Below are 15,193 nucleotides of genomic sequence, written 5' to 3' on the forward strand. Positions count from 1 at the left end.
GGCTCTGAACTAGGTGAGGAAGAGCAGCCAGCCCTGCTCTAACAGCTTTCCTCACCCTCACTAGAAACTCTGACCCCAGGCTTATGACTCTGGTCCATCCCAAGTCCTTTCAATATCCTAAGTTCCCTCAAGGTCTATGCAGATGGCCAGTCAGAATCCTAGCTTTCAGGACACCACTCTACTCTCTACTTCTCTAGTCACTCTTCATTCCCATGTGGGCTCCTGTTCTTGGCCTCTCAAATTTTAATATTCTTTTGAGTTTAACTCTTCTATTTCATTTTTTTTAAACTGCTAATTGTGATACATTAATTAATGACTTTTGGTGTGAAAAAGTGTTCTACAGAACCCTAAATATGGTGGCCATATAATATATAATCCAAATATTTGGGGGAATAAAAGGCGAATGACATTAACTATTACATCAGGAAAAAAAAACCACGCAGAGATGAACTCAAAAGACATATTCTGAGGTGTAATTTTCAGGATTCAGAAACTGAGATTTATAGCCTTAAAAATTAAGTAGAGAAAGTTTAGGAATGGCAAAATTAGCAGTTCAGACAGTTAAATTTTAAAACTTTGAAAGAATGTCCGGTGTACAACTGAAATGAAACTCAAGGGGAAGAAAAGCTGAGGCTACAGATATAAATTACACACACACACACAGAGTTACAGAGAAAGATGAGTATGCCAACAGTAGCAAAATCCACTGAAGTGGAATCATCCAGAATAATAAGGCCAAAGACCAAACCTTTACAATTATCAATTAAAATTTTACAATTACTTATATTTAAGAACTCAGGTTCACCTACCTAAAACTAATGACAAACTTCATTTGAGTATCAACAACAAATTCACTTGAGAAACAATTTGAAGAACTCTAATTAATTAAGTAGAAAGAAAAACTAGAAAATCAACACAAGATCTACCTTTTTAAAATTAATATCTGTATAATGCCTTCTAACTTCTAACATGCCTTACACAAACATCTCATAGTTTTATGATATTTTACATAGTCTAAATATGATTAAGACTAACAAAATCTAAAAAGAATTAGTAAAGTTCTGTTGATCAGTTTCTTCATCCAAATATGTTACTGCACCTTCACCAGAGTTAACATAATCCAAATGAAAAGATAAGCTATCAAATACAAAAGTTCTTTTTAATCTCTAAAAGTACTCAGATTGTATTTCAATATACCTGCTTGATATAAACCCCACTCCTAGAGAACAGATCCACCAACTCGGGATGATGTTTGCTATTCTGGCTTCCATGACCCAGGGTGAAATTTGTATTATCTCCCCAAGTGTAGACATCTGTAGGATCTAAAATGAAAATTAGTTTTTATACTCTTTTACATTTTAAACAAGTATCAGTGTAGTTTAATTATAGATACACTCCACTAATCAGTTTACCTCAAACATGATTCTTCACAAAAACTAATTGAATTACCATATTTAGAAAGATACTACCAACCCTCTCTTTTAAATTATGAATCTAATAATTTACTACATAACTCTAAGAACAGAAATCAGAAAATCCAATTCAGCACAGGCCTGTCCCAGTGTAAGCAATCTAACACTTTCCTTGTTTCTTTAGAAGTTAAACTGTCAAATGATTAAAATACCACCCGCCATATCCACCTAGTTTCCATGAAAATAATACATATAATTATTTAAATGTAAAATGTCATTAAAACATTTAATATATAAAGGTTCTAAATGAAGCAAACATGATATTAGTTCCTATTTCTAGAGAAACATCATCTTCCAATAGTTTGCTCTTGATAGATGCAAAATCACACGAGAGGTTGGGCCAATATCCATTAAACTGGGATAAAACCTAATCACAGCTAATTATGATATAAATGTTTGTTTTTATTTTGGAAGGCTTATAAAGTTCTTGAATGGAATTATAACTGTAACTTGCAATATAGTGTCCAAGAGAGAAATAAAAATGAAGAACATGTCCTTACTTAGCTTGCTCACTAGATAAAATGCAAATTAACTAGTGCCCCCATTTAAACCTCTCCTCCTTTTCAATTTCCATTACCAAAGCTCACAGGGCAAAAAAATTGGAGATAAGTGCAATGAGAAGAAGGAACATGTGGGTAGAAGAATCACTTCCTTTCCCCCTCTAGCTCAAATGCTGTTACTTTCTGAATGCACATCAATGGCTTTACAGTAGTTACAATTCTAGCTGCCTTCCCTTTTTAGGCTGTATTTTTTACTCTTATACACAGAAGTGAACATTGAATCTGAAAAATGTAAAGTAAACCAAAGTGCTCTGAAAGAAAACCAAGGTTATCATCCAACATATACCAGAGTAAAAGTTCTTTGCACATATCCACACAAATTTCCTCAGGTATTTCTATAACAATAAAATTTCAATAAAATTTTCTAAGCTGTACCTTAATGGAATATATTTGTGGAATTTTCTTACCGGTATTTCTGAATACTACATGAGCTGGTCTATCCTTCATTACAAGATCCAAAGCTGACAAGCCTTCTTTATCTTGAATATACAGACTAACACCATGCTAAAAAAAAAAGAAAAAATATGTGTGTGTATATACAGATATATATGTATTTTTAATCATTTACCTGTAATCAGTAATTTATTTATCAAAAAGTCAGATGATCAAACCCATAAATACATTAAAAATAAACATTTAATAACAATTATCTCCTATGCTCATACACATTTATTTCTCACATAAAAGAAAACTAAGAGAAATCGAATATCCAATTCTTGGGTAAATAAAGAAGAACCAGAAAATGTGAACAAATAAAATAACATTTAAAATCAAAATGAAAAACAAATCAAAATGAAATAGATATGAAAGTTTTCCGTGGTAAGTCAGGTCAGTTACTGAGAAGTCCCTAACTTTTGGTCGGGGTCTATGTGTGTATGTACACACACATGCCTTTTTTTTTTCGTATTTAAAGAGCCAAACTCCACATCCAGCTAAGGGCTGTAAAGATTTCTACACAATGGCAAAGAATACTTCTTACTTTTTATATATGTTTTTTAGGATTTACTGCATATAATGTGATCACCTATGCTCCACCTTTTTGCCTTGAATTCCATTTACGTCTATTACTGACATGAAGACAATTATATTCTTTTATTTCTATTTGTGTGATATATATTTTTATATTTTTCCACTTAAAATTTTCTACTTAAATTTTCAGAGCATTGTCTCTTACCACTTATAGTTAGATTGTATCGAAAAAAAACCCCTGAGAATGCACGTTTGTGTGTGTTTTAAGAATGAATTTAAAGTAACCTGTAGTTTTATATCTCCAGAATTCAAACATGAAACAGAACATTTTCTGTCCCATTTATTTAAGGCAGTTAGCACACCCTATCCCTAGCACCATTATTTACTGTTTTTAAAATATAACTGGAGGAGGGGAGAAATAGAGCAATGTTTAATTCATATTATTATTACTACATACAGTTTTTTAAACACAAAATGTACTCCTTTTCATAAATAACTTTTAATATTTGCTGATAGTTTAATAAGGCATTCAACAATAATTTTAACTCGTGTGAGTGATCACTGCCTATCCATCTACACCCACAGTTTACCTGGGCAGTTACAGGTTGAGATGAACCATGAAGTTTTTAAACTCTAACCACAACATGTTGGAATACTGTTTTTGGGTTACTTAAGAAAGAGCATCTCCTTTTACCTCGTAACAATGGATTTTAATAAATTAAAATCAAGATGGTTCCAGATGGTTATAACACTTGATTTCACAAGGGTTGTCAATGAACAAAAATACTCGTTAGTGAGCTAACAAATACAACAAAATCCAGAAGTGATCTAAGATCTCAACAAATTTAAAAGTGTATGTTGCCTGCTACTTTCAAAGTTAGATATAATAAATCCATGTGGGAAGACCTGAGCTTGGCCTTCGTAAGGGTAAGAAGGGTAGATTCCAGGGCAGAGTGTTCCAAGCTACGGATCTAACAAATAGGATCCCTGGAGAGTTTACTTTATCAGTTTTATAAATCTGTCCTAAACTTTATTATATATATACCAACTGGACCCTAATAAGGCTACATACAGTTGCATCATCCTAAGCAGCCCCAACTGCATGAAGGACTAGCCACACTTTATTGCCTTTACAGCTCCCTACATATGGTGGTCTCTGACACTTTCTAATATGCTCACCTTAAGCTCTAAAGGTAGGAGCATCCGTGTGTAGTCTAGTCTATCCCATTTATTAAAAGACCAACTCTTTACATATCCCCCAAATAGTAGGTAAATTCATTACCTTATTAAATAGCATCTAAGTATAACCAAAAAACAAACCAACAAACAAGCAAAGGATTCTTTTTTTTCCCATTACAATATTCCTAGCACTTAGATCGTTGCCTAATACACATTAGGCACTAAAAAAAAAAATGTATTCCAAATACTTTACAAACAGTATTATCACTTAATCCACACAATCTCATGATTCAGTGAGTTCTTCCATTTACAAATGGGAAAAATTAAAGCAAGTTCTTCCAGGTTAGTAATATAAGTAAACCACCAAAATTAAAGAAAAACGGTATAGAGGTAACAGACACAGCAGGACCCTACAAACACAGACATGCCTCCTGTCACGGAATCAAGAAGGTAATGAAAAGCTGTGTAAGATAATGCTGTTTCTACTCTGGCTTTTGGCAGACAAGAAGTTTCTGCTGAGGTTTTTCATTGGTAATCAGGAACTGATAGCATGGGTGTTTATTTATTGTACAATTTTAGCACTTAATTTTAAAATTTCACACCTATAAAGTTTTTATCAAATGTAATTCATTTAAAATGTGTTTTTCTGTATAGTCTCTTCTTGCTAGTCTGTAACACCTTAAATGCTATAGCGCTATCACCAGAAGTGGAACTGACATGAACACCCCATCATTGCAGCCCTTCCAATTAAAGGAGCGTTAAAAGGGGAAAGAAGTCTGTGCTACAAAAATGCAGATGGCTTACAGCAACATTCGAATACTAAATGGATGAAAGAGGTTTCTGTGGGAATATTTTTATCAGCGGGAAGCATCCCCGTTAAGTGTCTATCACGGATCAGAAGGACTCTGATGATGATGACAGTCAAGCCAAGAGCAAGGTGGCCCAAGGCACCATTTCCTGGCTTCTCCTAGCCAAGGTGGCGAGGATGATTGAGGATTTCTAAAGGGAAATGAAACCCAAAGGGAGGGAAGGTCCAAAATTCAGACCAGAACCTATTTCAAATCCTAACACCGGAATGGCAACCCCTAGGACGGCAGAAAATCCAAGGACACTCTCAAGCTTGAAAGGATTGGCAGTCATCCAATTTTCCAGCAGAAACTGGTGGGAAAGGGTAGAAGTAGAGCTGATAGATGCTTTAACTCTTACTAACCTAGCTTTTCCTATAAAAGAGATTACAATAGGGGAATTAAACTGATACCCAAAGGTTTTAGATACAAGAGGAATTAACAGTACTATTAATAAACTTAAGAAAAGATTTTCTTCACTAAAACTCCCCGGGGGGGAAAAAAATAAGGAAGGTACCACTATTATCCTCTTTTTATAGATGAAACTGAGGTTCAAGATTTAGTAACTCATCCAAGAGGACTCAGTAAGTAGTAAACCTAGATAGTTTAGGTCCAAAAAAGGATATTTTGCTATTAACACATACTGAAAATTATTTTGATCAGTAAATGTTACCACCTAAAGACCACTATGTAAACAATTTTTCTGAAGTCAAAAACAGACACGAGGACTTCCCTGGCGGCACAGTGGTTAAGAATCTGCCTGCCAATGCAGGGGGCACGGGTTCGAGCCCTGGCCCGGGAAGATCCCACATGCCACGGAGTAACTAGGTCTGTGCGCCAGTTACTGAGCCTGCGCTCCTGGTCCGGGAAGATCCCACACGCCACGGAGGAACTAGGCCCATGCACCACAGCTACTGAGCCTGCACTCTAGAGCCTGTGAGCCACAACTACTGAGCCCACGTGCCACAACTACTGAAGCCCACACACCTAGAGCCTGTGATCCACAACAAGAAGCCACCACAATGAGAAGCCCGTGCACCGCAATGAAGAGTAGCCCCCGCTCACGGCAACCAGAGAAAGCCCGCACACCCAAGGCAGCCAATCAATCAACCAATAAATAAAATTTAAAACAAAAAACAGACACCAAAGATAAAGACACTGAAGATAAGCACCCTAATGCCCTAATGTGACCACAAGTGCCTTGAGGACAGGAACTGCTTTGTTCTTCTCTGGTCCTCCACAAACATGACTAAATGCCTATACACAAGCTAATTGTTCAATTTAAAACTCATGACTTCTAACAGTTTTTAATTTGCATTCATTAGTGAAATGACATCCATGGGGTATATACCAAAACACTTCATATTCTTTGGCTAAACAGTACAACAAACCTAGATTTAATCTTAATCTACCTGATGGGAAATTTAAAATAAACTGATTCTAATTATTTTTTTTAGAGGTAGATTTTTTTTTTTAATAAAGTTATTTTATTTATTTTATTTTTGGCTGCATTGGGTCTTCGTTGCTGCGCGTGGGCATTCTCTAGTTGCGGCGAGCGGGGGCTACTCTTCGTTGCGGTGCGCTGGCTTCTCATTGTGGTGGCTTCTCTTGTTGCGGAGCCCGGGCTCTAGGTGTGTGGGCTTCAGTAGTTGTGGCACGTGGGCTCTAGGCGCGCGGGCTTCAGTAGTTGTGGCACATGGGCCTAGCTGCTCCGCGGCATGTGGGATCTTCCCAGACCAGGGATTGAACGTGTGTCCCCTGCATTGGCAGGCAGATTCTTAACCACTGTGCCACCGGGGAAGTCCTGATTCTAATTATTTTTTTAACGAACTATAAAAACTTTATCCTAGCCAAACAAGAAATAAACACACTACTCAAAACATAGTCCCTAAGTGATTTCAATAACCAGTGCCCTTTTAAAGTAGATAATAACATAGTTATACAAAAGGAAATTGTATTTCTTAAAAATACTAAAAGATATATAGTACTGAGTAAATGACAAAGTGGGATTCACTTCAAAATAATATGGGGTGGAGAAAGTCAGTGGAGACATACATAACACAAAATTGGCCAACAGTTCATGATACATTGTAAACTTTGGTATATGTTTAAAATTTTACATCATAAAAGGTTTAAATTAAAAGGATATATGAGATTTGAATTCTAAAGATGAGTTATAATAGTAAAAGATATCAAACAACTGATAAGAACTCAAATCTCTTTTGGAAAGTAAGTGGAAAAAGATTAAGAAAAACACATGCCAGACCAAATAGTTTTAAATAAACAAATGACACTTACCTTCAACAGAGACCAAACACAATCAATATGTCCATAAAAAACGCTTCTATGCAAAGCTGTCCATCCTGACTCCTTGTCTTTCACCAATGGATCCACTCCTTTCTCAATAAGCCAATCTAACACTCCTTTCTTTCCACAGGAGGAAACAAGGTGGAGGGCATTTCTGCCAAAGGCATCCTTGATAGTTGCAGCATTGTAACAATGACTGGAGAGAAAGGCCTTAATCTGGTTTTCACTTCCCTTTGTTACCACAGAAAGGACATCCAAAGCATGCTTCAGGGATCGACATTTTGATGTGCAGTCAGGGATGGAAGAATTCATCCTAATTGTTTTAATGCAGCTTACTTCTTCTGAACAGTCAGATAATTTTAAAAAATGAAAAAGCCAGGACACAAAGGTGCTATTCAGAAAGATTTATAGAGAATAAATGGCCTGTTTAGGATTATAATTTAAATCCTCATGGCAACAGTATAAAACTATATAGATTTGTACAATTTATTTTGGCACTTAAATCCAAAAATTATAAATAGCCCTATCAAGTTTATATCAAACACAAGTTCTTTATTTAAAAAAAAGCTTTCCACAGTTTATAAATTATTCCTGGAGTCAAGCACCACGGGGAGGAGGAGGGGAGCTCCCCCTCCACACTGTCCGCTCCTTTCAAATATCCATGATTGCAAGTGGGACCTAGAAGAGAAGGAGAAAGAGTAAAAACTACACAATCTATCTCTTGCTCAAGTATTTTACAGTACAATTACCTCCATATTTAAGTGCCCCTAATTCCTATTTCAAAAACAAACAAGCAAACAAATGAGCCTACCAACTTCTCACGGATAGGACAGTCACTCCTCCTTCCTGTGATATTTTCTCCCTATGGAATGTGTGGCAAGGTTAGAGCTTCACTGACAAAAGCTCGACCTCCTCTCCCAGTTCTGATAAGGGAGGTTAGTTCTGCTAGGCCACAAGCCTGATTGAAAGGTGGCTCCATCCACCTCCACCCGAGTAAGTTGAGGAAGAAAGGGAAGTGGATCCACTTGGCAGCAACCCTCCGGCCTGTCTGCCCGGATTCTACAAATGTTACCATACAGATAACTGGAAGGGTCAAAGAACTCTCACATCCGTGGTATGTCTAAGTTATTTGACTTCACTCACTCTTTATTTCAGAATCCAGACATTACGAGTAGACATGTTCATGTGGAGTGATGAAGTTAATGCATTTAATCAGGACCCCCAAAATGGAGGCCACCCCAGTGGCCTCACCCACAGCACAAATCTAAACCTGTCAGTCTGCACCTACAGGACACACCTGTCAAGGAAACCTAACAACAATGAATCCTCCAACTCCGCTTTAGCGAGTTCACCTCACTCTAGAAAACAGGACCTGCACGCCTTATTAGGAAATCCCCAACCTCCTGGCCAAGCGCACCCTGCTTCAGAGTTGCCTCTTCTAACATTCTGTAAGTCTCTCTTGCCCAAAATCCCTTGGAAGATTGCTTCACGGCCAGTGAGCACTGATTCCCCCCCACCCCCCCACAATCCACGCGCTGTTTTCCCTTGAACAAAGGACATCCAAGTCGTTACTAAATTGTTTTAATTTTGTCATTTGACAGGAGAGAGAGAGGGAGGAGTGGGGGAAGGGAGGAAAGGAGAGAGAGATTACTTTGTTCCTGTGTTTGAAGTGCTTTTCAAGCCCTGGAATTGTAGTCACCTGTCCATTTCAAAGGTAACTTTTAAAAGAAATGCACTTCAAAGCCACCTTGATATTGTTTTTCAGATGGCCGCAGTTTTGCATTATCTGCTGTTATTGTTGCTAATATCAATAAATTTAACTAACCATGTTAAAAACAAACAAACTTTCCACCGATAGGAAAAATTTTCACATACTGAGATATGGGGAAGTCATTCTGGCTTATACATGATTTGGCTTGAACTTCATGCTAACTACAACAGCCTGTCTTATGGCCTCTCAAACACACATTGTACATCTGCTTTAACCATTAAAGAAGAGTGTAGCTCATCATCCAGTAACACAAAAGGTTAAGTTGCAACCCACTGCAGAAGCCCACTGACAGTACATCCTGAGGGAAATTCAGGATGGGAAAAACAGGATGAAGCATTCTATGCTTTGGATCTACCGGCTCCTAGGTAGGTAAGAAGACCAGATTCTTGCACCTTCCCATACACAGGAAAACACTAAAATCATTAACATGAGATATCTGTTCTTTGTGATTAGCAGTAATCTTTTACCAAGATGTATGCTTGACTACATGTATTCAAACACTCCAAGTATTTAAAACATACATAAAAAATTTTAAAGACAAAAAAGGAGAAAATTTTTCCTTAATATATCACCTCTACAAATCATTAAGAGACCAACAGAATAAAAGTCAAAGAATATGACCACATTTCTCAAAAAAAAGGGGTGGTGGTGGATTTAAATGGATTTTTAAAAAGAAAGAGACATCATTCAAAAGAAATGTAAATTAAAACTATAATGAGACTCCATTTTTATCTATCAGAATGACAAAGATCAAAAAGGTTGATATTACTATGTATTGACAAGGTTGTGAAGAAATAGAAACTCTACTCCATTGTTGGTGAGTATAAATCAGTACAGTCTTTATGGACAGCAATTTAGTAATATTTACTAAAATGTAAAATGCACATTCCTTCTGACTCAGTTTTACTCCTAAGAATTTATCCCGTAAAACTATATCCATGTGTGAAATGGCATAAGTACAAGAACATTCATTGCATCACTGCATGGAAAAAACCTAAATAGTTAAAAGATAGTTGTGGCAGGTCCATTCAACAGAAGATTATTCATGTATCAAAAAGAATAAAGTAGCTATATATTTTCTAACATGAAATAATCTGCAAGATATATTGTGAAATGTCTCTTAAAACTAGATGTATCTGTAATGCCACGTATGAGAAAATGTACATATAAATATATGTTTATGCTTGAATATGCATGAAAGATGTTTAGAAGAATACACAAGAAAATGGTTAATTGTGGTTGCTCTAGGGAAGACCACCAATGGTTGGAGACAGATATGGAAGGCAGGCTTACTTTTTACTACTACTAACGTCTTCTGAATGCTTTACCATGTATATGTATATGTATACCTATTTTAAAATAAACATCTTAAAAATATAAATAAATGCTAATATATTGATTAGAGAGGACACAGGAAAGTCCAGAAAACTCAACCATCATACATGAGCCTCTAGCTTTTTTCCAATATGCTACCATGTCTGCTTTGCCCATTCAGATCTGGAGAAATGAAATATCATTGTCAACTACTTGAAAAGCTACTAGCCTTCAGTTTCTTCACCTCCTGTTAGAAAACTAACCACCAATATAAAATATTGGAAATTTTATATCTAGAGTGGACTACTTTACTCTAAGCATTTCTCCATCATCTTTTTATTTATAATCTCCTAATTATCTTCTTTCAATATTTTTGTGCTTTGGATTTTAAATTAGTAGTCAACCCATCTATAATGCCTAGATTTTAAAGCTTTCATAGTAGAAATTCTACATAAATTCTCTTCTCCAAGGTATCAAATTAAGTTCCACAAAATACTTTTCATTTTATTAAAAAACTACAGTTGGTCCTCCATATCTGCATGTTCCACAACAATGAACTGAACCAAGCTTCCACTGAAAATATTTTAAAATTCCAGAAAGTTCCAAAAAGAAAAGCTTGAATTTGCCTCACGCTGGCCAACTATTTACATAGCATTTTCAACTATAGTTGACCCCTGAACAACACAATGACCCTCCTACAGCTGGCTTTCCCTATACTAGGTTCCTGGTATTCGCGGTTCAACGTGGGCAACTCAACCAAAGGCAGATCCTGTAGTACTGCAGTACACATTTACTGACGAAAATCCGAGTATAAGTGGACCCATGCTGTTCAAGGTTCAACCATATTTACATAGCACTGACACTGTATTTAGATATTCTAAGTAATCTAGAGATGATTTAAAGTATACTGGAGAATATATGTAGGTTATATACAAATACTATGCCATTTTATATAAGGGACTTGAGCATCTGTAGATTTTGGTATCCGTTGGGGTCCTAGAGCCAATGCCCCGGTGATACCAAGAGACTACTGTATTTATCTGAATGACAGAGGAAAAACGGTTATAAAACTATTTAGAGGGACACAAGTGAGTTTACATATATGTATAGGAAAAATTTCTGTGCACCAGCCATAAACATTCCAAATCTTTTTTTCCACTCCCATTTCAAACCACACTAAGTCAGAAATCCTAAACCTAACTAGTTCTTAACTATTCTGATTTCCCCATCTGGAAATGATAGCACAGACGCAGATAACTCCTAGCCCTTTCTAGCTCCAGTTCTGTTTCTACTAGACTATATATAAATAAGCAAAGTGTCTGGTAGTTAGTTGACATGAGAAAAGTACCAAAGCCTCAAGTAGTTTAAAATGTTTAAACTGGAAAACATGACAGATGGCAAAATAGTCACATGTAGTTAATTTCATCCCTTTGAGGCTCTAAACTTTTGCCATCTTTGTGTTTTCAGTGTCTTCCTAATACCTGAAAGGAACTACTTATGTGAATAACTCAAACCCGACAGGAAATAATTAAGATACAAGAGAAAAGAATTCCCTAATTTGTTACTATACATAATTTAAACACTTAAAAGGGAAAAAAGAATATTAAATATAAACAAAAGTGATACTATACTATAATATATAATGAGAGAGGCACAGAGTACTATGAACATAAATTAGGAAGGGACTAAGTGACTAAGAGCTAACATTTCTTAGAATCCTACATACTTGGATTCAAATATAGCAATACCAGCTGTTACCAATTACATAACTCTACAAATTACCTAATCTCTCCAAGCCTTCATTTCTTCTTCTGAAAATGTAGACAATGCCACCAACCTCAAAGGGTTACCGTAATGATAAATAAAGCTGCTTATCACGGTACCTGCTACCAAATGTACATTCAACAAATAGCAGTTTTGGGGCTTCCCTGGTGGCGCAGTGGTTGAGAGTCCGCCTGCCGATGCGGGGGACGTGGGTTCATGCCCCGGTCCGGGAGGATCCCACATGCCGCGGAGCGGCTGGGCCCATGAGCCATGGCCGCTGAGCCTGCGCGTCCGGAGCCTGTGCTCCGCAATGGGAGAGGCCACAACAGTGAGAGGCCCGCGTACCGCAAAAAAAAAAAAAATAGCAGCTTTTATTACTATCATTTCTTTAGTAACAGAAAGATAAGAAATTTTTATTCCAAAGTTCATGTTTGGGCTTCAATGTCTCTGCTACTAGTTTCCAAGCATTCTTCTCCTATGAAACCACACATACTAAGGTTACCAATGACCTCCAAATTGCCAAATACTTTTGGTAATGTTACTTGACTTCTCTGCTTTCGAGTCATGACCACGACATTCTCGTAAGGAATCTAGAAAGGAGTACTGAAAGCATAGGGAACCACTGAAGCATTTATGCATGGGATCTCTCTCCTACCACTTCTTCCAAGGGCATTTTCCCTTCCCCTGACCTCCAAAAATTAGGCTCTCTCAATGTTCCACCTTCAGTCTTCTTTTCCTCTCTAATTCCTACTCACCCTGCGTAATTTCAATCTCTTCATGTTAACTTTAACCTGTGCTCATAATCCTCAAATCTGTCTCCTGCCCTCACATCTTTCCTAAATTCCTGGCCCAATGCCTAGCGTTATTAATCTTATTCATGCTTTCAACAAATGCTTATTGAAGCCAAAGAAAGCAAATACTTTTAAGCATGGGATATTTTACATGATGTGATATTTTACATCAAAGAGGTTAAGTAAGCCACCCAAATCACACTATCAGTAAAAGAGGAGTTAGAATTCAAACAGATCTATCTCACAGTAAAGTCCAAGCTATTTCTACACCACTATGCTGCCTCTTCAGTGCATCTGCAGGTCACAAGGTACTGCGAAAACAAAAATACATAGGACTTCAATATTCCAGATATTCTAGTACAGACTCATGGACAATATTTAAGTGAAAATATAGCTCATTTAACAACTGTATTGACTGAACGGGATTTATTATCTATTACGCAGTCTCTACCATCAGTGGGGCACAGTTTGGTAGAGGAGAATGATTTTTATTTAAGCAAGTACTAAAAATATATCATGATTAAAACCTATGATAAAGATATAATAAGTGACTCACAGGAATGGGGAGTCAACAAGAGGGATAAAGGAAGATTCCTCAAAGGAGATGAGGTGTATGTGTTTGCCTGTAAATTCAGGGCCAGTGGGCATGTGAGGCAGAAGTAACAGTAAATATAAAAGCACTAAAATCACCTTGGTCCATTCTGAAATCTAAGTAATTCAGAAGACAGAAATGCATATAGCCTAATATATACACAGGGATGAACTAGATTATAGGCAGCCTTATGTGCCTTTCTTCAGGGATAATGAAAGTGAGCAATTCTGAAACATATTTAGGGCCTTGAGTTGACAAGATGTGGTCAACTCCTAGGTTTCTGGCTTGACTACAGACAGAGCAGCCAAGAAGAGTAAAGGGTAAATACTTGGTAAATTGAAAAATAAAACAAACTGAAAACAAAAGGAACAAATAGAAATTAAAGGAGAAAATGTTTGCTTTATATGTGATGAATACAAAGTGTTGATGAGAAATTGAGGTGGAAGAGTGTAGCTAGCTACACAGTGATTGTTAACCTTGCAGACTGGTCCACCACAAAGGTGCCAGCCAGTAGAGGTTGAGCCCTCAACAATGGCTCACAATCCTATTTAACCTTGGTGAAGAGTTCAGTTATCTTCCTAAAACACAAATCTGATCATGCTATTCTCTCACATATCCAAGACCAAAATGAACCAATATCTATATTTCATGTGTTAATAGCCTTGTGACCTCAGGAAGAGGATGCCAGTTAGACTTGGCAACCACGTAGCACACAAAGTTCAGACTGAATTCAGAACACTGAGCTAGTAACCACTAACTAAATGACCCTGGGCACATAACAGCTGCCTACGCTTCAATTCTCTCACTTGTAAAAAGGGAATAAAAACTATTTATCTCCTGAATTGTTCTGAAAAATAAATGAGACAATTCATGCACACGTAAGCACCCAAGAAATGTTACGAAGGAAAAAGGAACATAGTGATATATTGATCAAAAAAACAGAATAACGATATCAAAGCCCTTTCTGTTTGGAATGTTTTTACCCAAACCTTTACAGGGCTGCCAACTTGTCCATGGCTTACAAACATTACATCTACTATATTTTGAACTTTCACATGGACAAGCGTAGTGCTTTACATAAATGAACTAATTTAATCCTCTTTCCAGCCTGTATTGCCCTGTATGTATTAACTAGGAATTGGGTTCCTATTATCTAAAACCTTGGTCAAGTAGCTTAATCTTCCTAATCCTCAATTTCTTCATCTGCAAAGTGATGACAACATGCCTTGTAAAAGTGTGGACCTTGACTACACATAAAGCTCCTTAAGGCAGGGAAGAGAATGCCATACTTACTCACATTTGTCACTAAATATAATATGTATTCAACAAGTAGGCTTAAATTTTTAAAGAGCTCTCTAAAATCAAAATACCTTCCTTAAAAACTTGTATCTATATTAACTGTCACAAAACTACAAATTATAGCGACTCATAATTGATGAATTTAAAAATTTTTTAATTCCTTCTGTAAGCCCTAAAAATAGTTCACATAATTTTAAAACATCAAGACTTACTACTTTAGGAAATAATTTAGCTTTATTGATACTGTATTTTATTTTATTCTGTTTTCTCAATTATTCTCTAGGTACAAAGGATAGAAACTTCAATATTTTATTAGTGCAAAACCCAGCT

General features: G+C 36.5%; 1 protein-coding gene across 4 annotated transcripts in view; it reads right to left on the reverse strand.

Moving 5' to 3' along the window:
• Positions 1 to 15,193, reverse strand: part of IBTK (inhibitor of Bruton tyrosine kinase) — a 93,035-nt gene that overhangs the window by 75,670 nt on the left and 2,172 nt on the right. For all 4 annotated transcript variants that reach the window (XM_024757439.1, XM_024757437.1, XM_024757438.1 and 1 more), the window contains exons 2-4: positions 7,324 to 8,010; positions 2,440 to 2,536; positions 1,198 to 1,322 (exon numbers count right to left, since the gene is read on the reverse strand). In XM_024757439.1, the coding sequence (XP_024613207.1) occupies positions 1,198 to 1,322; positions 2,440 to 2,536; positions 7,324 to 7,644 (543 nt within the window). In that variant the 5' untranslated portion in view covers positions 7,645 to 8,010. The remainder of the gene's footprint in view (positions 1 to 1,197; positions 1,323 to 2,439; positions 2,537 to 7,323; positions 8,011 to 15,193) is intronic.

The sequence above is a fragment of the Neophocaena asiaeorientalis genome, unplaced genomic scaffold (genome assembly GCF_003031525.2).
Source record: "Neophocaena asiaeorientalis asiaeorientalis breed wild unplaced genomic scaffold, Neophocaena_asiaeorientalis_V1.1 scaffold253, whole genome shotgun sequence".
Lineage (NCBI taxonomy): Eukaryota > Metazoa > Chordata > Mammalia > Artiodactyla > Phocoenidae > Neophocaena > Neophocaena asiaeorientalis.